The sequence below is a fragment of the Dendroctonus ponderosae genome, unplaced genomic scaffold (assembly GCF_020466585.1).
Source record: "Dendroctonus ponderosae isolate FM_Combo_2020 unplaced genomic scaffold, Dpon_F_20191213v2 Dpon_F_20191213_4, whole genome shotgun sequence".
Taxonomy (NCBI): Eukaryota; Metazoa; Arthropoda; class Insecta; order Coleoptera; family Curculionidae; genus Dendroctonus; species Dendroctonus ponderosae.
Window position 1 is genome coordinate 12,658,287 of NW_026018611.1, and position 26,714 is coordinate 12,685,000.

Genomic DNA, 26,714 nt, shown 5'->3' on the forward strand with positions numbered 1-26,714 from the left:
TGCATTAACGAAAGGGTAATTTTGATCTGGGAACTGATTTGCAAAGTGAATTTCAGGTGGGTTGCTTAGCGTTATTATCACTTACATTGGGATTTTTAACCGACTCTAACTGAATTGCATTAAAACGCGTAACGGAACGGCTGAAAAACTGAAAATCGGTTACATTAATTGTCAGGTCAATTTAACGCGTTAGATTGTATAGGTATTTATGAAAGCTGTTTGCTGCGACTGGTTTTGCAACTGAAATTTTATTGTCGTCTTGAATAATAATTTTTTTAAGTTTTTGTCGGTATTTCGTAAACAAAATCCATGCTGATACTATTTAGCCAACTCGTCCTTAATCGTTTAGGGGTGAGGGTCTACTAGTTCCGCGCCACTTTTTTACACTGGAAAGTCCCATATTTATACCGGTTATAAGTTTTTTTTCCCTCTAACAGTGGTCAAAACTCAGGGGTGAGATTAAAAGAATTTATGATTAGGGACAAAAGGGGTCATATGCCATTCGCAGAAAACAAAATGGGCCAATGTGTCGGGTAATTGATCAGTATATTTCCGGTTGAGGAGTTATATACACCCTATGGATTAGTTTGTTTGAATAAGAATAACGATTTTAAATATCTGTTTAAGATTGGTGGAGTTTAAAAATGTTGAAGTTCAATGATTTATTTGCTTTTCTATTGCTTTATACTAGTTTTTTACAAGCTTTTACTAACTAGTCTTGTTGATCTCTAAACTGAAAACGCTTTGGATTTAACACTGTTCAAGTTGGAAACTGTTGCAACTATTTGTGACTTTCTAAATTTGCAATCCGTTCTAGAATTTTTTTTATTTAGGGCCAATGCAAATAATGCTCCAACGCTCAATGAATGAACAGCACAAAAATGGTCCAGGCTGTTGCGATCATMATATATTCCTAGGGTTCTTATGTAGCTTTATCAAATTTAAATAAATTCTACCATTMAACGAAAATGAAAACACCTGAATTGCGACCGTCCATTGGATAATTACTCAATTTTTCAAATGTCGTAGTTGCAACGGTGTTCGTAAATAAATTGAATAGAGGTAAATAAATRCTTTTTAMGTATAATATTTTAGGATACTTTTTAATCCCATCAAAAAATACRTTATGTTTGGAGAATGTTTCATAAGCCCACYTTACTTGTACAAGTTAACTTATGAAATGGCAGAGACTCAATCTGACTGATTTCATGCATTCAATAAGGAACAGCTTGAATTAAAAAATGTTTCAGTTTTCAGTGATTTTCCTAATATTTAATACACTTTTGCATCGATTCATGCACAGTTTTTTCCTTTTTTTTGCTAAGTCTTCCAAAGGATAATAGGTTCTCTACGGAGCGTTCCCATATAACTAGTTAGTTGGGAACAGATCAGTTTTCGGAATTCAAAATTGTTGCTATTTCTATTAAAATGTTTAGGGTTCAGAAACTTTGTATGAAAAAGATGGTTTACAATATTTTCAACTATATTTTGTCCAAACGAGATTGAATAAGTTCATTAAATGTTGTTTTGTAAATATGTTTCCAAGATGAGTTTCGCCGAGGAAACAGTAGATAAAGAGCAGTTTCACGGAAAATAAACTTTTTCTGTTTTGCATTATACCTTTGCAATTACCTATATTAGGTATATTGCAGCAAAAAATTACAATGTAATGAAGCGGATTGCATTATGGTCAACTCTCCAGTTCACGAGAAATCAATATTTGAAACTTAGTCTATAAGCGGACGTATGGAGGAGATAAAAGCCATCTTATATTTCGAGTCGCTCGTCTGGCAGTTGTAAAGAAATCATAAGCAAGTCTGGAAATATTTCATGGAAAAAGCGAATGTCACGATTTGCACAGAAAACTGGCCAAACAGCACTCGCGCAAAAAAAGCAAGAAAGGTATATTTTATTGGGTGGGAGTGAGGTGAAGGGACATACTTGCGGTACCACAAGGGGCTTGCAGGGAGCTTCGGGGGCCACAAGAGCATAAAACGCGCCCCACAAAGCGCAAGTCCTGCAACTCGTTCCGCGCGCTATGACGAAAAAAAGCACAAAAACTTATTTCAAGGAAAACACATAAAAATATATAACATCCGATGCACTTTATTTGCTCATTTTTGCAGGCAAATAAATTGTGTTCGGCTCCAGTTTTGAGTATAATGGAGTTTTCTGCCAGAAATGTGGAAATATATTGCGGTTGTATGCTCTGTGTGATGTGCGGGACTCGAAAATGGTTATTGTTGAGTTTTTCAAGTCGTAAATCATGTACCGCGGATTCAATAGTAATGAAAGGTCTTCTAAGCTAGGTGTACCATGTGATGTTGTCAAATCAGCTCAATTGGGAGAATGCCATTTATTTAATAGTTTTGCAGTCTTTTCCATTTAAAGTGCTTTTTACTCACATTCACACAAATGACCTATTTATTGAAAATAATTATTTCCACTTAATCCAACCTATAGGTAAAACCGTTAAGCAAGAAAAAATGAAACAGCACCCGCAAAAAGTTATCAAATAGGAGAACTAATTTCAAAAGTATCCTCGCAACTCAATTCGCAGCTTTTACTGAACCAATTTCGATTTTGATTTTTTTTTGGCAATTCAAACACTTTTCTAATTGAATACAGTTTAGAGTGAGATTTTCTCTCAATAACTGATGGCTCAATTTCCACAATAAAACCAATTTAGAACAGTCAACAAGTTGATTAATTGTTATTGTTTGAATAGGATTTACCTTGTAGAGCAATATCCCAGAAATAGAGGAGACGTTTACAGAAAAAATATTACGATTAAATCGTAATATTTTGATGCCGAATGGGGGATGCGGGTTAGTAAAATTGACTTACAGGAATAGGAACTAAAAGGATAATTTATTGAGTTATAATTGACGACCATTCCGTAGATTTCTTGCTGAACTTGATTTTATCAAATATTGCTAAGTTCCGACTTTGCAAGTTTATGGTAAATAATTAGAAATTTAACAGATAATTTGAGTTTGTGGGTTTTTTGAACCACGAAAGTCTTAGCGGAGTTGAGAAAAAACATTTTACACTTATGTAATTATTCTGTTACATCTTCTTCATCTTGTTCAGACATTCTTTCTACAGAATGCATTAGGTGGACTCATAAAGCGTAGTTGCAGATTCCAAGACCTTTCCATTGTTTTGGGTGGCTTAACAAGATTTATGAATGTTCGCATTATTCTAGTCTGTATGAAAATAGTAAATATCTTGAATGCAACATTATCGATGCACTTAATTACAGTAGCATTAATAAACATTTTGGTTGAAATCTGTAAATTAATCTCGAAAGCTCAACTAATATAAAACGAATTGGCGTTTGGTAAATGGGTATCCCGAAAGCAGGGATGAAAAGCTTAATCATATCAATTCAATGAACACAATTTCGATTCCCGAAAGAACCACGTGTTGATCAGAATAGAGAGTGAAGTGAAGGGGGGAAAACGAGACCGCTGCGTTTGTTTAATGACTACGAAAGTTGGCGCTAAATAGAGTACGATTACATAGAATACTCATTATTAACCTCGTTTTGCCAGCGACTCTCTTTAGTCGCTCGTTGGGCTTCTAAAGTTTCTAAAGTGGAATTTGTCGTTTTGCTTTCTGCCGCTCTGGATTCCAAAGATGTTGAGAGCGGCCACTTTCACTTTTAGTATTCCACCCGCTTAATGAGTTTCACTGTCGAGCATGCAAATTTTTAGTCAGGTGACAGGAGTAGTTTAAACATAAAAATGCAAGACTTTACTCGAACTTCTGGTTTCGTTTAAACAGATTTCAATTAAAGTACTTCCATACTTAGATTTAGTTATTTATTGCACTAATCAATTTTTTTCAATGCTTATGTTCTTTTCTCGGTGAATCTTATTATTTAGATTAATAAATAATAAATTTGTATACAATATTTATACACCCATGCCATAAAATCGGGTATTTATTAATATTTTTTGTAGGCGCTTACTTATATCCGAAATCCTTATAAACGAAAATTTTCTTTACACTTTGACACCCTGTACCTCGTAAACTATGAAATTTCCAATAAGACAACATTGCCTAAAACGCAATAATTTTGTCTAAACAATATGTCAGTGAATTTTGTCACATTAGTTGAGGGCCACCCTGCATGTAAAATAAATTCTATCGATCTGTCTGAAAATTCATAGGGTGTTCCGTTCCAAAATTACTTTGTCAACTTTATCCATTTACGTCTTTCGTTTTCTTATTCTAGTCTCAAATTTTGAAAATCTGAGTAACAATGAAGAACTAGTATTTACCACTTCTTACCATTTTTGAAATAAGTAATCTAGGGGAGTGTCAGCTTATGAGGAAACACCCTGTACAAAAACGAATAAAAATAATGATTTAATTTTGAATATTTTGAAAGGAGTGGTGGGTTTATGGTGGTCTTGGAATAAAATCTCTTATTTGGTTTGCTCGTTTTGTGTTGAAACCGTACTTGATAAATATTATAAAAATCTGGTGTTTTTTTATTCTCTATTACCGAATTTATACACGATTTAACTAGTGGATAGCCAAAAAAGGCGAAATTTAGTTAATCCTAAAACTTGACTGAAATAAAATCTTCGTAATCCATTATAGGCCATAGTCAGTGAATGCCAAATTATAAAAGGTATAATCTGTAAACAGTCACATTAAAAATTTTAAACTTTTTCATTACTTTGTATAAAGTGAAATTGACCTACACGTAATTAGTTATAACTTATCATCTAAATTGTTCTTCCTCCAGCCAGAACGACTGCGATCATATATTAAATGTGAGTCACATTTTACGTCAATAACAAAAAGAGCTCAGATTCAACGAGCTTAGACAGTCAAGAATGCAGACAATTGTCCAATTTGAAAATAATTCACTCCCCTAGACTACGATTAAAATGAGGCATTTGCGCCCGGTCTATAAAGCTCATTTGTTCGGATCCGTTTCTTCATTTGCTTTCCATCAACTTGACCAACACAACATTCATTTGTTTCCTGGCGTCGCGCGACCAACAGCATTTTTTGCGTGGCCGATGCGACGTCGTCGGCGTCTGTGATGCACCTACGGCCCCTTTTTTGTCCCCGCCCCCCACCCCCACGACGGCAGCGACGGCAAATGCGCTTGCGATGCAAGGAAAGAAGTATAACCAATCAATATTAAATTCTTATATGTGCTCTAACCTTATTTCCCCGTATATGTACATACATTTTTTTACAATTTTTTACCAGGAACGACGCCGATGCACTTTTCTTTTTCTTATTTCTTTCCTAACCTACTTCTTCGCGTCGGGACGCCGCCGACGCGCCGCTTCAGTTCAGCGTCGGCATCGTTGCAGTCTATGCATTTCTGCTGCATCCCGCTCGGGTCTTGCCTTCAACCCTTAATAGTGACTAGCCCTTAGAGCAGTCTTTTCGCGCCAGCGTGCCCCTACTAATTACACACGGACTAAATTAAGTGCGAAGGTGTGTGTGGGGGACAGTGCAAGGGGGGTTGTGACGGGGCCGCGCGGGGTGAGGGGCTACCCCCTCCACCGTCGATGCGCTCAGCTCATTAAAGGGGGTTAATTTGCACGAGATCGCTCTATGTGAATGAGAGCTGGACGCACGTGATTTTATGACAACCCTCACGCGTCACGGACTGCCGGCTTTACAAGTTGAGGAATCACCATTGTGATAACATGTTCAAAGTCATAAGATCGGCCATTTTTACTCTTCCGGCAGTGTGAGATTTTCTTGGAAAGCTGCACCAGCAGCACTACTTTTTCAATCTCTGAAAACTGGATTACAACCTGTCTCGACACACACGTATTTAGCTTAATATACTTTTTACACTTCGGGCATTTTAGACGATCCACTTTTAGTTGTTCAGTCTACCAACACTATATTTCCATCAAATTTGAGGATTCAAGCAGACTCAAGCAGGACTAGATTTTTACCACGCATGAAGTTAAAGACAATGATTAAAACGTAATAAAAAATATAAAATAAAATTGATTTCGATAAGTCTGAAGGCAATTTTTAGGCTGATTTTACATACATTTCAGAAACTGATGAATGCCAAAATAAACTGACGAACAAAAACAACGGTCTTTACTTATCAAAACGTTTCTCAGTTCTTTTTTTAGTTATTTGATAATAAAATATTTTGTCTTATTGAAATAGCTGCCAAATCACGTAGGTACTTTGATTTTATATTCTTAAGCTTCCTAATCCAATTATATATTTTGTTCCCAATTGTCTCCCATGTAACCACCTAAAGTAGAGAATGTGAATAAGGAAAACCAGTATAGGGACATTGAATCCCGTAATTGATACGAAGTTTATCAAATTAATTAATTATGACTCTAATTAATAATAGCGCTCTTCTCATTTTGTTGTTTGGTTTGCAAATGCACGATTTTTTATGTAWTTAGTTTAATTTGTTTTTCCTRTCAAAACTTGTACAAATTCAATATAACTCTTTTATGRAAACTCTAAGCCACACTATCAATATTTCGYTCTTAGKTAMTGCCGTGATATTTCTTAGTATGTYTTTGTAACTTATTTCAWTCTTCTATTCGAATTCAMYATTAAMATACAAATCARCATTMAAATTYCTTTAGACTGATTGTTTTTCTACTTATTATACAGTGCGTGCTATAAATTAACTATTAAGCRATTTAACAACGGATTTCAGGGGTCAAAATATTACGATTTAGCTTAACTTACCTTAGAAGAAAAKKCAACGGAAGCGGAAATACAGGAGGTAYATTYTGTTGCAAATGTAGAAAATAATTCACACAAATTTAAGGTTTCAAGAAGGCAAAGACCTAAAARAACGTAATGTTTACCAATTCTGAGGTAAGTTTTCTTTMAAYGYTTTGCTCTCCCAAAAKAAATATTTTTTCCCTCAAGWWYTKATGAACGTTTCAACRYKTTWTAAATTATAGTTTTTTGTGAATTGGTGTTTGTGTAAATTTTAAATCTGATGATGGCGCTGTTGTCTCGCCGAAACATAATGAAATACACGATATTMAAAATKTTTACTTTACACTTTGAATGAGACCCCGGAAAGATAAGAATATAATARCAATTACACGCAGTCAAGAAAATAAATCAAAAACTTCTCAAAAGCTGAAKTGGAACAAGKCCGAGGAATTATTGAGTTATTTGAAGAAAACWATTAAAAKAAATTTAATTTGGCCCMTGTATTTCTGTTTCCGTTGACTTTTYCTCTCMGGTAAGTTGTGCCAAACCGTCTTATTTTGACCTGAGAAATCCGCCATGATGTTTTTTGTCATTGCATATGAAACTTGCGAAAATTGTGCAGACACGTTTCTATATTTTACGCGAGTGATATAATTGTTTACCATAACTAAGCTCAATTACTAAAATTTAGAAAACTGCACTGGACATGATTTGCTRGAAACGTGATGTATTTCGACAAAAACATTTAAGAAAGCATGAAKRTTGTGCAATATCGTTTCTTTGACCAKCACGCTGATCCGTTATAATCCTTCTGGACAGTTCCCAGAATAGAGAAAAAGAACTTTCCAAGGATTAAAACCAAAAATACTGATCCGAAATGCACAACATTCAATTAGGACATGTATTTGAACTTCAAAAATCTTGCAAATATTTTTTATAATTAGCCTTTTGGTAAATTACTCTATTACTGGTTAGATACTGAGTACTTATTTGTTAACTTTAAATTAAGTATCTGGTAATTCAAACATAGAAATAAATTTCAATAAATACTCATGAACAAGAACATCACAATTATGTCTTAATATGATCTACATTTTTGAATTAATTAATTAAAGAAATTAATGTTTACACTGAAATTGCTGACATTTTTTGGACTCGTTTTCATAACGTTCCAATTCGTATTAATCAGTAATTTCAAAATTGTCAGAATTTGTTTTTCCCAATAGAAAGTTAACTCGAATTTGTGATCGCTAAATGATGTGCACATTTTCATTCCTATTTAATCAATTAGCAATTTTCGATTATCTACTTCTCATTATACCGCGAACACCTTACACTTTATGTAAAAACAATAATAAACCACTATTCAACAATCATTAATTACTTAGGTTTGGAGTCGAAAGAATACCGAAACGTATATTATATTTTATTGTCTGAATAATTAATGAAAATAAATAATTATTTCGCGGACGATTTTAACATGCAAGTCCTAAAAATTAAACACAAAACATATTAAAACCTGATTTAGTTTCTACTCAATTAAAAAGTTAACAAATATATACACAAATTAATAATGGATTATTGAAATTATAATATTTAATGTAATATTTTCTTTATTTGCTTTGGCCGAATGTTAAAACATATAGCATTTATTAGCATTTGTTGGTTGTGGTTATTAAAATATTTTAATTAAATTTTAAAAACCTTTCAAATGCATATTTCGTAATTATTATTTGTTTGATTCGTTTATATTATGTTTTAATATGCTCGGCCAAAAATTAATATATAATTTATCATTATATTCCGGTTTGCTATTATGGGCTGCCAATAATTAAATTCGGTATTTTGTTATTATAATTTAAAGTTGAAAAAATGCACGAGCCCGTGCATATATTTTGTTTGAATTAATTATTCCGGTTATGCCAAAAATCATTTGCTTTTAGAGCTAATTAATAATAAACAATTAGCATTTTTTGCGCCTTGTAATTTTAATAATCATTTTCCCGGTTCATACTTTTTGTTCAAATTATTTAACCGAGCAACTAAAAACTCTCATTTAATATGTATGAAAATTATTTTATGGCCAGCAATACGAGGCGAACAATTTACCTATTTACATTTACAACCACAAATTAACGTAAATATCATATCGGAATCATGTAATACTAGAATTTTTCTTATGTGTCTCAAAAACGGGCCACAATTTAATTAAATTTGAACCAAAATATGGTATTGATTTAGTGCTTGATTGGTAATGTATAAATTGCCGTGGCATGACCCCTTATAAAAACCATTAGTTATTGTTCGCACATTGAGGTTTTCGATGGATGTTCGAACCGATCATTTAAATTGCTTCAGCCAACTTCGGTTTGCGTTTGTCCCAATTCTCATCAGTTTTAGCGACAAAGGAAGGCTAAGGACGGATTTATTGCTAAACTGGCTAAGTTCGTAAAATTCATGATGTTTTTAAAATTTTAGGTTCCATTATTACAAAACTCTTTTCGAACATTTCATTTTGGACATACAAAAAATAGAGCTTTTAGAATAAACTCTTCGTCCTGAGCTTAGAGCTTAATAGGCTAGCCGCTCAGACCACCAGCAGAAGAAGAACAATAATTGTTCTTCTACAAAAATTATTACCTCCAAACAGAAAGTAAATTTCATCCTTGGTAAAATATTCTTTAAATTCTTCTTCATTCATCAAATTTGTTTCATAAATTACATTTCCGGGATAAATTTAGTTCGTAGTAAATAAGAAAGTCATTTCTTGTAATAGAATCGATTCATGTTCTGTGTAGAAATTACCCGATTTTTTCAAGTACGAATTTCCGCTAGTAGCGCTCTAAGAGAGTTTTATGTTCTGTTTTATGTATGTGAGACAATAGGGTGGAACTTTGGTCTTCTGAGAAAATAATCTATTAGGCTTTATTAAATGGGGCGTAAATTTTCAAACACTTTAATCGAAACTTTCGGACATTATTGAACTGTCAACATCTTTATATTTGTTGAAAACTATTGCTAATACTTAGTACATAGAACACATGTAATGACGAAAAAATACCTGCAAATTGACTCAGTTCATATTGGTGTAAATTTATAACATTACAACCATGAAGAAGATTTAAACAGTTTCTTTCAATTTATTTTGTACAGAGAACAATTGTTCTCATATATAACTTAAAATACTAACGTAAAATATAATAAAACTAATCTAAAAGTCAACGAATCTAAAACTTTGCTAATTGGAATATCCAATATATAGAACGACACAATTCGTTTCTATTCGTAAATGTCTATTACATTATGGCTTATCTGATCTAATGCTAATATTTATAACGTTTTCATAAAAGCGTGACGAATTAAACTTATCAAATATTTCAGCTCGTTATGCCTTATTCTCTGGCGTGTCCTAATGCTACATTTATTAGTAATTTCTAAACAAAGGTCGAATTAAAAATCCGTTCAAAGTCATAAAACTTAGAGAAAGCCAAATCACTTAAACACCTTAAATTTTAGTCAGATAATAAATATAATTGACGTTCGCAACAACAGGTAGAAATAATAACGTAAGATGTGCTATATTTTCAAGTAAATGGTAATTGTTGGTACTCAACCTCAATTTTCTTACACTCGCGCATAAAATTATATAATTCTACGCTATTGCCCAAATTGCTATGAAGTTAAATACCCAAGAAATATGAAGCTCTAATGATACTGCTGAATATGTCCAGTTTTCAGAGAATCTGATATATTTCGTGGCTGCATCTTTCCAAGACTTTCTTTCCTGAAATCATATTGGTGCTGTTTCAGAGAACCTAAAAGTGTTTAGAAACATCCGACTGTATTACATACGAACTTTGTAAAACCACAAAACCCATGGGTTAGAGACGCTCGAACAGCAACACTAAAACATCATAGTTCCTCACAGTCTACCAAGTTCCTATTAATAAGCAAGAAATGTAGTAGATTAACATATTTTATTACATTAGAGAAAAGCTTGATATTTTAATACCATTCGTCGAAGTGAAATAGAATTACCTAACATATTCGTACATAGCTATTGTCAAGATACTCACAAACTAAGGAATAAGGAAATAGTACATTATTACTGGTACTTGATCACACACTTCCATGTGGTTTTACATGCAATAATTAGTAATATTTAAATTGGGACACAAGACATGCAATAGTGTTTGTCAGTAATCCTCCATTTCGATGTTCAAACAACTATTCGGATCCAAAATGACGACCATTCGCCCCATACCGGAAGCGGTGATGGATAGCTCGGACTCTAGTGACTCTTGCGGTACGGTCGGTAACAATAATGAAACAAGTTTGAACTTGTACAAGCCAGCACTGAAATACAACGAAATTATGAATAAACTGGACAGCTACAACAACAACCAACTTTTGTTACCGACACAGTTTTACAAAACTTTGCTGGCCAAGGCGGTGATGGCTACTAGCAACGCAGACGACAAGAATAATGTTTACAAGAACATGTTTTTCGGAAAGGATAGAGATTTTGATCAGGTAAGGACCGGAGTCGGCTGGATGGAAAACAATTCGGGCGTATATTACATAATATTTGTGTCACTTTTGGCTATTCGAGTGTAGCGTTATTAGAGTTGGGTTTAATAATAAGAGTGGCTCCACAACTAATAACCACTGTGGTATACTCGCCAGAGCATGTTTATTATCCCAACGTGTTTAAGGAGACAAGATTTTAAAAAATTGGATGCAATTATGAAACGACAAATATTTTCTGAATCTTGGAAAAGCGTCTAAAAGCAAAATGTACCTTTTTATTTGAACAATTTTTAAGCGATTTAAAATGTCCGTTCATGATTAAATGGTGCATTTTTCACTCTGCAGTGTCTCCCTCCMTSTCCYGATAATCTTTGGTCCAGTTAGGGTTAAAGGTAGTAAATTTTAAAATATAAACTTCTYAGTATAAATATTAACTTCTCTATCTTAGTTTAGACTATCCATCTTTAATTAAACCTCTTGGTAAAAGTATGAGCAAAGACCTCCAGTATGACACTGTCAAATTCGTGGAAGGACGATTATGAGGAGTAGGGATAGAAAAAACGTSGAGAAGTGAAAAAATGGCCAATTAATAATTTTTCTAAACTTTTACGGGAAAAAATTACACAGTTCAAGTGAATGCGGGCTGTGATCAAAATTACAACAAAACTAATGCTTGTTAAAAACCATTCAACAAGTGGAACAAATTTCAGTCTGCTAATGCAATAAGTTATCGAAGAGTATCAAAACGACAGATCGCAGCTCACTTCTGTACGTAGAGTTATTTATAAAACCGAAAGCTCAAAGTGATGAATACAAAGCTTTTATCGGAATGAGTCGTGAAATAAAGTTGTATTTATGTACGTTAGCAAGTTTCTGTTGTCTTCAAATTAGAAATATAATTAATTTACATCGAACAGCTGTGTCACTTTTCAGTGATAAAAAATTTGCCTAGTAAATTTGTTATTCCGTGACCAAACCAATACCAACTATTTCACCGAACTCGAGTAGAAATTGATGAAATGATGAAATAATTTTGGAATTGAACAGAAAGGCTTTGTATCCATATATGTGGCTAACGGAAGTTTTAAAACTACATCAATTCCTGTTTGTTTGATGCACAAAGTTATTTTTCTAAAATTTAACACTATTATTCTAGTCTGTAACTCTCTTATTTCAAATGTTTAAAAACGGTTCCCGAAATATGTGCGAAATTAAAAAACTAAATACAATGTTGTAATGAATCTCGATTCAGACTATCTTCCCGATGCTCCTAAACTCACAATTGTTATAACGAATTTAAGTCTAGAAAGTACGCAGTAGGTACTTGACAAGTAATTAACTTCAAAAATGCACAAATCGCGTCCATGATAAGAAATTCGTTTTCTAACAGTAATTAATCTCAAAGAGTTATATACAGACAGAAACGCCTTTATTGCATTAATATTTGGCTCAAAAATTACATTGATAAAGCTTTTAATATACCTACTTATAATATGCAAAGTGTAAATAAAGTCTGAAATAATGGAATTCTTGATAGAACTACTACTTATAAATGTTATTTTCGAGAACTAATAAATCATATTCACAGTAATGTCGCTTGTTATTCTACCGGATAAATCACAATTATTCAAACGTTTTGTTTTAAGCGAAAACCTTGTAAATTGGTTGCGACTTTCTGCAGTAGGCTATAAAAGTTTAAAAAAATTATAATTTTATAAGCTTACACGTTTTTTATTTACTTTTAATTTATATCCAGTGACTATTCATTTAATTGAAGAGAAACATTTTTCAAGAAGACTATGAAATCAGCTTCACTGTGAAAAGTTAAGAAAATTAAGAGTGGTCTAAAATCCACTGTTCATTACAGGTAAATTTTCTGATTCACTAGCTGACTAATTGTTGGATTCCTACTTGTATTTTATACCTATTCAAAATCTTAATTTGATTTTGTGTCTGTGGTATTGTTTTACTAGATCTGTTGGTAGTTTTGGCAGTGTTTCAAGTTTGAACTGGGCGCTTTAATGATCATCGGCCACCTCCCATAAATCAGCTTTCTTCATTGAGCCTTTTTATTAATTTACTATATTCTACGTCTGTTGCATGAAAACTTTAACTCTAAACGCCATAATATATCCTATTTTTAGCATGCTATTATTTGTAGTTTGTTCTTCAATGCTTTAATGTCGATATTTTTTCTCCAGTTATTTATTCGTTTAACCACCTTTCTCTTGAGCGTGCTTTCTTTTACGCTTAAACCGCTTTTCCTTACATTAATTCCACTTCGTTTCCCGAAATCTTCTGGATATATGAGTAAAATGGAGACAGTGGACATATTTCAAAGTTCTGAAAGTTTACATTAGTTTTTTAATATTTTCTACTCGTACGTTTCATTCATTTAGGAAGAAGCATTTTGTGCATGTCAATTGTAATCACTCCTGCTAAATTGATCATGCCTGAAATTTTGAATTACTGAGAGGCCATACGGCACAAAAAAACTCTTTACTGTTGAAACTTAATCGGGAGAACTGTGATCAAAGTCAGTAAAAGGTCTTAGATCGCAAGGAGCTTTATTGAATACATTTTTCAATTTTTATGCTCGACCGAAAAACTTATTTAAAGCCTGAAAGCTCTAAAAAAATTCGTTTGAGCATAAAGCGACTTACTCGAAAAACACATGTTAATTTTTGTTGGGCATATGAATAATGACAATATGAAACATTATATTTAGAAAATACATATGCGTATTGAAATCACTGGCTTTAATTAAGGAATATATGTTACCAGTTTTCGTGGTTTTGCAGGAATTCGTATATTTTGAAGGTACCAGTAAACTTAGATTCAAAGATTCCCTGCGAAAACTACTACGTTTTTACATCGCTTTGACTTTCATGGAATGGTTTAATGGGATGGTTTCTTTAACGCCCACTCTTTCAAATTCGGCAATTCGGAAGAATCGTTGCCTTTCCTTTGAAGGGTTTCTTCAGCGTGGATGATGGAAAAACTTCGATCCCTTCATTTCAATGAACCAACTTCATAATTTTCCAGTAAATTCTTAATAAGAACTGTTGCCACAATTTGCCTAACAAATGATGTGAACGAATGGTTTAATAAAATCGCGATTGTTTTTATTGGCTCCTACTCGTTGAACTTCAGAATTCAATCAAATAAATTGTCCCAAATAGATGAAAATAGACAAGCTTGGTGAAAATATTGGGCAATAAAATCCAGGCATATATTGATTTGCAAGCATCTAAATTTTAGAGAAATTTAAATGCTCGTCATCTGAACAGATGAAATTGAGTAAACACTTTAGTTTTTAGAAGAATATGAAAAGCTTTTGCCCCCAGGCAAAAAGTGAACGGGCATAATAGATAACGTTTTGTAGTTAGCACTGAACTGTAGTAGATAATAAACCATCGAATCTATATGCCTAAAATGATTAGCAATTTGAAGTACAACGAAACTACCTCCTATAAATTACATCTATAAAATTCTAAAGCGATTGCATAATTAAGACATCGATTTTCCTTTGGATTAAAGAAAAATTGATATTTTCCGTGCCGACTGTACAAAAGTAAAATTTGAATTAGCCGCGGAAATGACATCTAAATTATGGAAAGCCAGACCTTCTATCCACTTAGGTTTAATATTAGCTTTTGCCGGCAAATAGCAACCGGCAGAAAGTAGAGTCATAAAACTATCGTTAGACATTGGTACGATATTTTTCAAGAAGAGGGAATGGTCAGTAAATGCATTTAAGTGCTCTGGTATGATTAATATATTATTTCATGGAATCTATTACAAGGGGGCTTGGAGAAGTTACAGATGATTATTGGTCGTAAAAACCGCAGTGCAAAGGAATGTTAAAGTGTTTCACCAGAAAATGAGTAATTTTAAATTATTTTTTGCTTATTCCAGAAAGCTTTCGGATGGGACACATCGCAAACTGGAGGCAGTCCTGCAGGACCTCAAAGTGGAGGCATGGGAGGTCAAGGTGCTCAGGGACTTGTCCACTGGATGAGTGTCATGGCAGAGCACATGGATCCCGCCATGTCACATTATATGGGTTGGAACCAAGAAGTAAGTGAAACTAAATTTTCAAATTTTTCGATTTGAATGTTTAAATATATCGGCTTACAACGTTCAGCGCCGTTAGATCATTATTTCCACCCTTCCGTGTTGTTCCAGAGTATACCGTTAAATGTCGTTATGTCATCTCTTCTTGGCATCTCTCTTTCGCTTCCCTGCAGGTTTTGTACTTAAGATCAGTTTTTGAATTCTCATACTCTGCTTTCTTTGTATGTGCCCGAGCTGCTGATTTCCTTCAGAAATCTTTTCGTAGAGTTATTAAATATTATTTTGTTATTATCTTAATTTGTGTTTTCCTTTCTTAGGACATTACTTATTAGATGAATTGTCTTCTTCCTCAAGTCTTCCTTTCTTTGCGAGTACTTCAGCCAGTGGTAAACTTTTGATATTCAATACCTACTGTTTTATTTGATGATTTTAAAATGTTTTGCAGCTCTATTTGTTTCAAGTGCACATATTTACTCTTTTAGTGATGTTCAACTCTCCCCTAATTTTTGCTAGCTTCTAAAAAATTCTACTAGAATCAAGTTTTTGTTCAATTTAATTTAGTCAGTCGTTTGCAAGTAAGAATTGAACTGAAAACCCTTTCAAATGTTTCACTCGCTTTGTTATGAACTGGACGCTTAAAAACCAAATAATTCAGAATGGTGCAAGCATTTTAAAGATCAAATCAGAGCTATATTTCGGTTCTAAAAATTGGTTTTCAGGATTTATTCACGAACGTTATAAGTTGTGAGCTGTTTGAGTCCCTTGTGAGGTTTGATATTTTTGTTCAACATTTAGCTTTAATTTAAACACTTTGCATAAAGTTTTTACTTGCTTTTATTAAATCCACATTAAGGTTGCTTGTCTCCATTTCTTTTCGGACCGTTGTTCGCTTTATGTTCATCGGTTCAATTCCTGATCCAGTGCTTTCATTTCATCACTTGCGGTATCGAAAATATATGATCAGTGGTTGATCTACCGATCCAAAAACGGGATATTTGTTTACTTTTTGCATTCGTATGCATCTTTCTGAATTTTTGTTTTAATTATTTTCCCATATATTCTGACAGCCGTGAATGTTACGAATACCTTTCTGTGACTATGATGGGGGTTACATATGCACTCTTCCATTCCGTTATTAACTCTTAACAGGGTAACGGGGAGAATAGTTTTTTAGTCCCACATTTTAAAAGTTCACCGTATTATATGTACATCTCCAGACTTTCACTTTATATTATTTGGCCATAGTCGACTTTGCAGGGTTACTTTTCCTATAAGGAAGTGATTGACGACGTGTTTTGCAGTTCGTGCATTTTCATTTTGCTGGTTCTTTTTGTGATAAAACTGCTGTAAAATTATTTTATATTTCTTTCTGTTCTTATCCAAGAGTTTCCTACAAGTCTACTTTGTGTGTTACATGTCAAAGTTAATAATATGCATGGAACATTTCCGGACAAGAAAGGAAACATCCTCCAAAAACGGCCTGTGCTACTCATCAAAGAGTCAAATCTACAATATTTTGGGTTTCTTTAACATTGTGCATTGTCTCAAATTTATTTGACTAGTATTGCCCTGTAGTTCGCATGGAAGATGAAAGTAACTATTGTGTGAGGTACACAACACAACCAAGATTTCCCCATAACCCTTCATCGTAAACTATCTAACCTTTTCCTGGTCCCCTTATGCAATCAAAAAAGCATTCCATGTCGCCGATTTTACGTGGCCCCCTTTGTCCTCAGATTTATCGGATCCAAATTGCCTTCTGCTAGCAAAACGTATTGACATTTTAATTTATTCTGTATACCATGAGGCTCCGTTTGTAGGAAACGTTCATAAATCATTCGGAGACGCAATGAATTTGTCTACAGTTCTAAACGCCGTTTTGACTACGTTTTGTTTCTTCAAAGTTCCGTTCGGTACAAAAGCCGGGTGAAACGACCTAAAAGACGAGTCATGGTTTACCTGATGAAACAAATGCTTAGACTGAGGGAGAAAGTTTTGCAGCGTTCCGGATTAACAAAGATTTATATTTTTTATTGAGGGTAAAATCTACAGTAGCCACCGTGCCATATTGGGGTTAATAGTGTTGTTTGGTATGTCATGGTTTCAACAAAACCATTGCCCACAATGGCTTTGTTCCCCTGGACATATTTGTTCAGGAAGTTTATTTAAAGTGCCAAACAAGACGCAACACATTTTTCTTTCGACCAGGATTATTGTGTCGGCTTCTAGCCTGCGCTTTTTTTAAAACTGCTTCAAACATTTACTTGTTCATACTCTAAAAGAACACAAGCACGGTCAGACCTCTTTTCAATTTAACTACTAGAGTTATTTGGAATTATGTTTCTTACAGTCTATAAGCGGCGGCAAAATTATAAAGCAATATATAAATTCAGAAAGATTCTCGAGTACGATCGCACGAAGTGGCAGTAAATTAACTAATGTCCTGAATGCAGCATAAATGTAGGTTTTCCCTAGATAGTTCCGAAAATTCACTGCTGTGAGTTGTTTTGGAATGTTTTATAAACGTTTAATAGCGCTATTTAAGCTTACCAAAACATCAATTATCTGATGCATAGCATTAATAAACATACATTTATTTCGTCGCTAAACCAATATCAAATATATGCATAATTCACTGTGACTGTATAAAATTAAACTAACACCTAGATGTCCTAACATATGCATATGCTGATGATTTTGAAAATTATGTTAGTTTACGAAGTACCAATTGAAAGATTGGATTGATATTTGGATATTGAAACAAATATTATTTTTGATAATGTCTATTGCTCTTTGCCTTTGGTGTAATTATTTATAGTTCCCCGACAAACTCGTTTTTTCTAATAAAGGAATAACAAGGAAGATTTTATGACTATTGCTATTATTTGAGATTTGAAAAATGTCGTGATTAGTGATTTTTCATAGAATGTTGTTTTTTCCCAATAGTTAAGAGCTTAAGGGGTTTTTATACGGTACAGATCAGGCAGCTGGTTATTTAAAATCTATGGTAAGAGTTTAGCTATATTTAAATTCAGTTTACATAGGATGTTATTTTTAAAGATATCAATAATAATTTTCTCTGCATTCAAACTATCAATAAAAATTAACCAACTTTAATGCTATAAGCTTCAATCAAAGCAAATTTCACTTAAAATACTTTTGGAAACTTTGTTATTAATTTAAGTCTTTAATTGTTTAATTAGCTCCAATTATCTCCGAAAAAATAACCACTGAACAGGGTGCTTTAAAAGCCATGTTGTAAATAACACGATCCGGAAATTAAACTAATATTTATAAGTCGTAACAGAAAACGTTTGCTTACAAGTTGTAAACTAGCTTTCTGGAAATCTTGCTTGAAAACTATTGGATGGGGGTCTCAGAATGGCTGTTTTAATTAAGCAAAAAGGATTTGAAAATTTAGCGTAAAAACTGACAGGAAACTGTTCCCGATAACACATCTGTATACAAATAAAAAACGTATAAGGTGAACCAGAGAAATTTTAAAGAATAGTGAAACTTTCAGCACCCAGAACGGGTTTCGTACGTTTCAGCTTTCATCAACTGAATGCAGCCTGAAAGTAACACTTCCGAGACCAGCGTTTCGTATTTGAACAAAAAACTGCTTTTGTGAGTATTATTTTCAAGCTAAACCTAGCTGATGAGGGCTAATAGCACAGCTTAAATATCATATATATGATATAAAAGCTGTGCTAATAAGTTTAAAACCGCTTCTGAAGGATGTCTGAGATTAGCACATTTCGAGATATCTACCTACCTACTTACATCACGATTTGAAAAAGTTGTAAATAAATATGGAATATTTTCACACACATTAACTGAACCTTTGTTGACCATAAAACGGAATATTTTAATTTTTCTGTACGATACTTTCGTGAACTTGTGATTAATAATTTTTACATTTGAGATAATTGATTTTGTTTATTACTTTCTGTACATTAGTCCTATCACATATTGAATTGTGAACCTCTTTTTAGGTTAAGCATTCATTCATGCTTTAGTATATTTATATCTTTTTTAATGATAAGCTGAATAATTCGGCAAAGGAAATTTACATGTATTCATTATTTTCATTCGTAAAGGCCGTACAAGAGTTGTTTTCTTCGCTGAGAAAATATTTCGTGTTCATAATTCACTTTTTCCTCTTTCGCGAAAGAATAACTTGTTCAGCAATATTCGCAACTGGACACATAATTATTAACTAAGTCAAAAAAATAATCGAATATTTGTTTGTCACTGCTGCATGGAAGAACCATTGAAAATCATCATGGAAATGTCCAATTAACTAAAATCAAACCGCTTTTGTCTCGCTTACTAATTCAATTTATTCAAAGTCACACCCCAATCCCCATGGCCAAAACAATATGACGAAGCGAATTTCGTCACCCTTTATAAGCATTCACATACTTCCTTACCCTTTTGTAGCCATTTAATAAGCCGGTTTTCCTGTACGGGAGACAAAAAATTGTTCGTTACTGGGCTCTTTTTTTTCAGTTGTAGAAAAAAATGTTTGCCAACCCTCTCGGAGGTATGATTCTACGCACTTTTTCAGTATGCTGCAAAAAATTATATGTAACCAGTTATTTGCATGCACCCTGCGCGTATCTGTAAGGGCAGTGTTTAGAATATTTTCAGTGTGGATAATTTTCATGAAACTTGTCAGATCCATTATTTATTGGCAAATGTTTGATATGAGCGGAGCACTGGTCCCAAGCTCGGCTTCGAATTTTACAAAACATAGATATATATATTTTCAAGAAAAAAACAAGGTCGATTTGGTCGAGATCAATAAAATCCTCCAACTACTTGCTACAGCTTAGGTATTTTCCTCTTATTTTCTTGGACCATGTTTTTGTTAATCTCTTGTCGTTCTTATCTACGAAATAATTGCATGTTTTTTTGAATCGTTTTATTTGAATTGTTGATGTTTGGATTTAGTTTTAGAGTTTGGTTTGGAATATATTTCAGAATCAATTCCTATCAATTAAAAACATTTTTCGGACAATACATTTTTTTTTTCTTTAGAAAAATATGTTTTCCAACTTTGCTTGTACTATTAGAGTAAAAGTTATTAAAATATATTTATTGGGTATCATAATAGATCCTAACGGAGTTTGAAAAAATAACTTAATTGATTTTGGTACAAACAACATTACTGCACCAGGGTAACATCAGGCTTCGAATTATTTTCACAGATAATTGCAAAGTAGATTACCTTATCTGTGAATTGGAAAGTGTATAATTCTTAGTCGTGATTCGGCACCTTGTCATAAATGCCTGTAGATCAGAGACTCTATAAATATTCAAGGTTTTATAGAATTAAGTATTATGAAAATTTATTAAAAATTAGTTGTGCTAAAATATCTTGCAAGAAATTTATCACCTTACCATTATTTTCTCGTATAGTATCGAACGTTGAACAACTGGGCAAACGGGAAATTATTGCTCTGCTCTGAAAACTCGAAATATGTTCAACTCCGCGACAAAACTTTTGCTTGGGATCGGTAAAATGTTGAATAACCGACCTGGGAACTAATCTAAACTATATTTTGAGCATCGATTTTATATCCACGATTGGTGAACATTGCAGTGCCTGTAAGTATTTGAATTTTAGGCATAAGAGTGAACATATATTCTTCCAGGACTTTGGAATAAAAACAAGCAAATTCACGAATAGAACATCGAAGCAAAATGGAGTGAAATATTTTCTTATTTTTTTTTAACTATTAAACTAACATTTATATTTTCGATTTAGCTGAACCAATAAAAGCTCTGGGAAAGCACTTTAAAGAAGTAAATAAAGCCCTCTCAGTTTTGACAATTCGATAATCTACCTATGAAGAATAATTCACACCCGAACTAATAAATAACGACATATTCTTATAACTTCTCCATCAAGAATAGGCTGTTCAACACTTCCACGACACCCAGGTATATTAAAGTTCCATAAAACCATCCCCGACAGGACATTAAACATGTTAATCTTTGCAATCTAACCTCACCAATAATAGATGTTGGGTATAAGACAAAACCTTACACTTCAACGATTCCCAAAAGCTCGATTAGTGGGTCCCGAAGAACGGAGTCGCTCTGTGTATGTTAATAGGAGGGCATTCGATATGATAATAGCCGATTATGCAAAGTTTCTTAGGTAGGCTGTATACAGGAACATCCCGATGTACTTTCCTTCACAGACGCCCCGCGGAGAGGTTAGATGGTCCGTTTTAAAACAAGGAAGTGGAAGGGTGCAGAATGTATGCTGCTTACTCTTTGGGGCTCTTAATCTCCGATTTTTGCATAGGCCGGCGATTTTTTATGCTAGAGCTGTTAACGACTGCGATTTGAATTTTTTTCACTGTGCCCCAGGATAGGATTTGAATATTGTTAAGCAATTTTTTACGCTCTGCGATGTTTCTTTTCCCATAGATCCGGTTTTTTATATGAATAATTTGAACGAAAAAAATGGAAGATGTTAGATATGAACTAACAGCCATGCTATGATAAAGCTGTTGTGCGAGTTGTTGCCAGAATGTTTCAAGATGCTCTTCTTACACTTTATCGAAATTCAGAAAAGTTGAGGCATCCTCTATAAAATAAAATGGTACTTACTCCATTTCTTCATCTTCCAAGGTCTGTTGATATTCAGTTGTCCGCTTTTATGTTCATGTTTTCATTGCTTTGAATTCATACTCTCACAACACATACTTTGGTTGCACATGCTCCCTTTTCCGTCGGTATGTCTCCATTATCTTTTGGACCGATAATTATTCCTAAGTATACTGGTTGATCAATTTTTAATTCAGGGAGAAGTCGCGTTTTTTGCGATTTTCTTATAAGGAGTTACAAGGGCTTAGTTGTAGAGTTATAAAAATATGTTATTGATTACTCGAAAGAGATACATCTTCCACTTTGTCATTGAACTATATTCTGAAGTATGAAATTATTGATTATTAATTATTTTGTGCAAATTAAGTCAATTCTTTTGCATGTGAAATTTTCAAAGCTCTGTCTCGCTTATTATTAGCAAATTGACTCTTCTACGAAAGTGAAAACCCAATTGAAGAAACTGCTGCATTTTTGAACGGGAGACAAAATGTAAATTTATGTGAGTAATGGGTTGAAACGTGGTGAAAAAATTGGGTGCTAAATTTAAAAACGTAATTTGAATAAAATACGTAATTTAATTATTATTGTTATGTTTTAATTGGAAAATGAAGGATTTGTTTCACGAGCCATTTATCAAAAATCATCCATAAAGTAATTTTCACCGTTAGTAGTACAGCTGCTAGAATAAAGGCACATCTTTTACATCAACATTTAATGAGGAAATTAAAGTTAGATTAGGTTTTCCATTGACATGCAACGTTGTTGGACTGAATTTTTTTACATGTATGGTCTTATTGTTATATTCGATTTTTACCGAATAAAATGTTCATCCCATTCACAATACTTTTATTATATTTTACCATGATTTTATCTGTTTTCAGAAACGTAGCCTGGTATACAAAATTATTGAGCAAATTAAAAATACGTGTAAAAATGACTCAGTTGTAGGTTTCGTGTTCTTCAGTGATTTTGCAAACACACGTTTTCTCACATGTAATAATAAATCAACTCAATCTTTCCTAAATCAAACACAACTAATCACACATTTGCTGGATGCCACACATTAATTTAAGATTTTATCGGCGTGCAAAATTTTTTTTTTTCATAATAGAAACCTGAAAATCAATCTTTGTGGTAACACTACCCAACCTCCCTGTATACAGTTCCACTTCAACTCAGGAACTGTTATCTTTTTCAGCTCTCTTGTCAAGTGTTGTGTTTTCTTGCTTTCAGAAATGTATCTGCCATAAGTTCGTTGATAGTTATGGATACATGTCGCCGCCACACTTAGAGAATCGTGGGGCTATAAATCTGCTAAACTTGATTAAGTGCTTAGAAGCCTTTTAAAGTCTTAACACACTGTTACTGCTAACATTTTAAAAATTGCATGCCACCCACAAATAATTATAAACTATTTTATTGTTTCTTTGCTACTTTTTTACCTTTTCAAGTCTTCAGACATAACTGTTTAACTATTTTAAAAATCATTATTCGGATTTTAAAAAGTTTCATAATAAATAGACAATTACCTAAAAAACAAAATGTGTTTACGATTAAATTTTAGCCGATATGCGTTGCAATCATCCAGTTATACTAATTATCTTGACCTTTAAATATTAAAAACAATAATTTTTATAGTGCTCATATGCCCAATGAGATTAAGAGCTCTTTTCACGAGGATACAGTTGCCCGCTGATTCTTCGCAGACCGAAATCTCTGATGCCATTTACATTGCGGGATACTCATCGCAGACTTATAGCAAATACTATAGACTATCGCTTATAGCATAGATATTTGCTTATAGCAAGACAGTAAAGTAGTATCCGGGTTCTCATAGATACCAAGTCCACGTCAATTTTACGACTTCCGGGGTCCGATTTTCTATGGGTCTTTATGAACCTGTTCGTATTGGACTTAGTTAATCTATGGACTTGCTAGCAATAAGAACCCGGCTACTACTTTACTGTCTTGATACAAGTCTGGGATGAGTATCCCGCAATGTAAATGGCATAGGAGTTTTCGGTCTACGAAGAATCAGCGGGCAACTAACTGTATCCTCGTGTAAAAGAGCTCTAAACACCTTTAGGGAGAGTGTGTCCCATTGTTAATGAATCATTCTATAAAGGAACGGTGTTGGCCATATGACGATAAATTAAGGAAATCAGAGCTCATAGCTCATAGCAGGATAAAACAGCTCTAAAAGTTGTTGGGAAGTTCCTGAAAGCGAAACACTAAAAATTAGGTAATTAACTGAATTTGAACAGTTTTGCGTAAATAGTCGGGCAGGTATACATCTGGCGTTCAAATAATTGTAGACTAATAAAGACTTTTGGTTATTAAAGTAGGTCAAAGAGGGGAAATCCAAGATGTGTATGTTGCTCATCGTCAAGATAGAATCATCTCAACCTAATATAGTTAGGATTTCTAATTTATAAAAAGTTTCAGCTAATTTTGCATTAATAAATTTTTAAATCCTCCTGTTAAATACCTCAAATATTAGAAATTAATTTACTTGGAACCCGACAAATCTTCCATCTGTATTGGACACGAGCTTTCTATGAAAACAAAATTCTATCAAGATTATGTAGCTCAAATTTTCTGTTGGAAAGTTATCAATTCTGTATTTTGCCCCAATAACAAGTTGGATAAATATTGCCGAAAACTGTATACGAAGAAAAATTATTTCAATGTATGTGTACGAATTGCAAATCGTATGAAACTGGTAAGTTTTTAGCGGTTTTTGAGCCGTCGTCGATCACAATTTCTTCGTGATGTTTCGCAAGCACGAGGGCCTTACATCTTCAGAGGTAATGTAATCAGGTAACCAGAGATCGCAAAACCTTATCGTTTTTGATCAAAATCTTATGCTAAAATTAGCAGTAACTTTCAAACAACGACCACGTTTTTGGTATTATTTTAACCGCAGTTTGTTTATAATAATCCGGCACCTGTAATAATGCTTATAAAAGCTCATTAATACTCCGACTTTAATTGAAGTAGGGTTGTTTATTGATTCAAGTAAGTTTTGCTACCTCTTGTATACACATATACGAATGACGCGACCCGTTAATCTAACACTTGCACGTAAATTATCTGCTCTCTTCGCGCCAAGATGTTCTCAGAAAAAACACACATGGCCTGACTACGATTTACAGTCGACCAGATAAAATAACATATTTTAGTAATTAATATAGTTTTATGTTTTGTTTCAGACGGTGTTACGTTTCAGCGGAATTTTTATATATGCCAGTTCGGCATCCTTTCTTTTAATTGGCTAATTCTGTCTTACGAAGAAAAGTCGCATCAGTTAACCAATGCTTGAGATTTAAGCAAATTTTTCATTGTTTTGTTTTTTCTAATGTCTGAAAACGGTCTTGGCCTAGAAAAATACACTCGGAAAATTGAATTAGGAAAGAAGGAAACGGAAAAATGAGATGATAAATTAAACAGTTCATTGCGATTCTATAAAACTCAATGCTGCTTAATTTTCGATTAAGTTTTTGTATTTTAATTGTTTTTTGAATGACGTTTTTCTTTTTTGTCGATCTATCTTGATTTAGAGCGGTTGAAATTATGGGGCAAAACATGAAATATTCTACGAGCAAGAGCTAAAAACTGGCTCTTTTTTACATTAAAGATCAAATCGTGCTAGAATTGCAAAATGTTTGTAATTTTCGCACAACTTTTCTCGAATATATTCGCTAATTAAAACTAATTTTGTCATTAACTTGTAGATGTCCGAGGGCATATAAGGAGTTCAGTGACAATAGAAAAAATATCATTAATAAAAACTGAGATTATTTTTCTGTTGAAACCATAGATTCGTCACTCGCTTCAGTTCATAAGTTTCCAAGGAATGCTATCAATATCTGTAATTCTATGTGTACACTCAATACTTGAGTTTTGCCCATTTTCATCCACAATTTATCACAGAACCATACACTTCATAATTTCCGATCCGGTATTTGACTAACTTTTCCTTTCGGTAGTGCGTTTATCGTGCTGAAGATTTGATTGATTCAAAAACTGTATCAAGAAAGGTAATTTTGACTAATATCTGACTTCTTTATACATTTCAAGTTTTGAAGAGCACAGTTTAAAACCTAACCACAAATGTAATACGTTGTCATGTTTGTCACCAATTATCTACGTGCTTCCATAGTTGCCGCTGTGCGCTCCCATAAAAAATGTATGGATACATAATTTCTCTTTAAGCAATTTTGTGTAAGCTTAACGAAGTTGCGTAATGTTTGCTAATTGACGGTTCCGCTACATGAAAAAAGCTTAATAGCAAAGGTAAAACTGTAGCTTCCATTGCTTGAATTTTTAAAATATTTTTTACTTAAGCACCAGTAACGTAGCAAAGATGAAAACGCCAATATATAATTACTCTGCATAGTAAAATAAATTGATTAAAACGATCTTTGCGCGACGCATTGCGATTATTTGTGCACAATTTACTTCTAAATACATAGAAGGAAGGCCATAAAATCGAGAAGCTCGCCCGATAATAATAATTGATTTGCTAATAGTTGCGTTGGTTTGGAATGCAGGAATGCCCATGAGTGCTGATGAAAAATTGCATTTCTCCTACTTCTTGGGAATAGCAAGACAACATTTTGGAATAAAAAAATACGTGTTTTTAACAAAGCTGTCATTTTATATTTCGCTTATTAAATTTGATCTTTGTGGAAATACTTCTTCTAAATAATGACCGCGGCTAAACATGAATATAGCTTTTGCTTTAATATGATTCATAAAATTATTCTTTTCCACTTGTGATTCTA

At 33.4% G+C, this 26,714-nt stretch overlaps 1 protein-coding gene across 1 annotated transcript in view; it reads left to right on the plus strand.

The window, feature by feature from the left end:
* Nucleotides 1-1,892: 1,892 nt before the first annotated feature.
* LOC109537787 (zinc finger protein rotund) overlaps nucleotides 1,893-26,714 on the plus strand; it is a 145,578-nt gene continuing 120,756 nt past the window's right edge. The window contains exons 1-2 of the mRNA XM_048665729.1: nucleotides 1,893-1,902; nucleotides 15,149-15,306. Of these exons, the coding sequence (XP_048521686.1) occupies nucleotides 15,208-15,306 (99 nt within the window). The 5' untranslated portion in view covers nucleotides 1,893-1,902; nucleotides 15,149-15,207. The remainder of the gene's footprint in view (nucleotides 1,903-15,148; nucleotides 15,307-26,714) is intronic.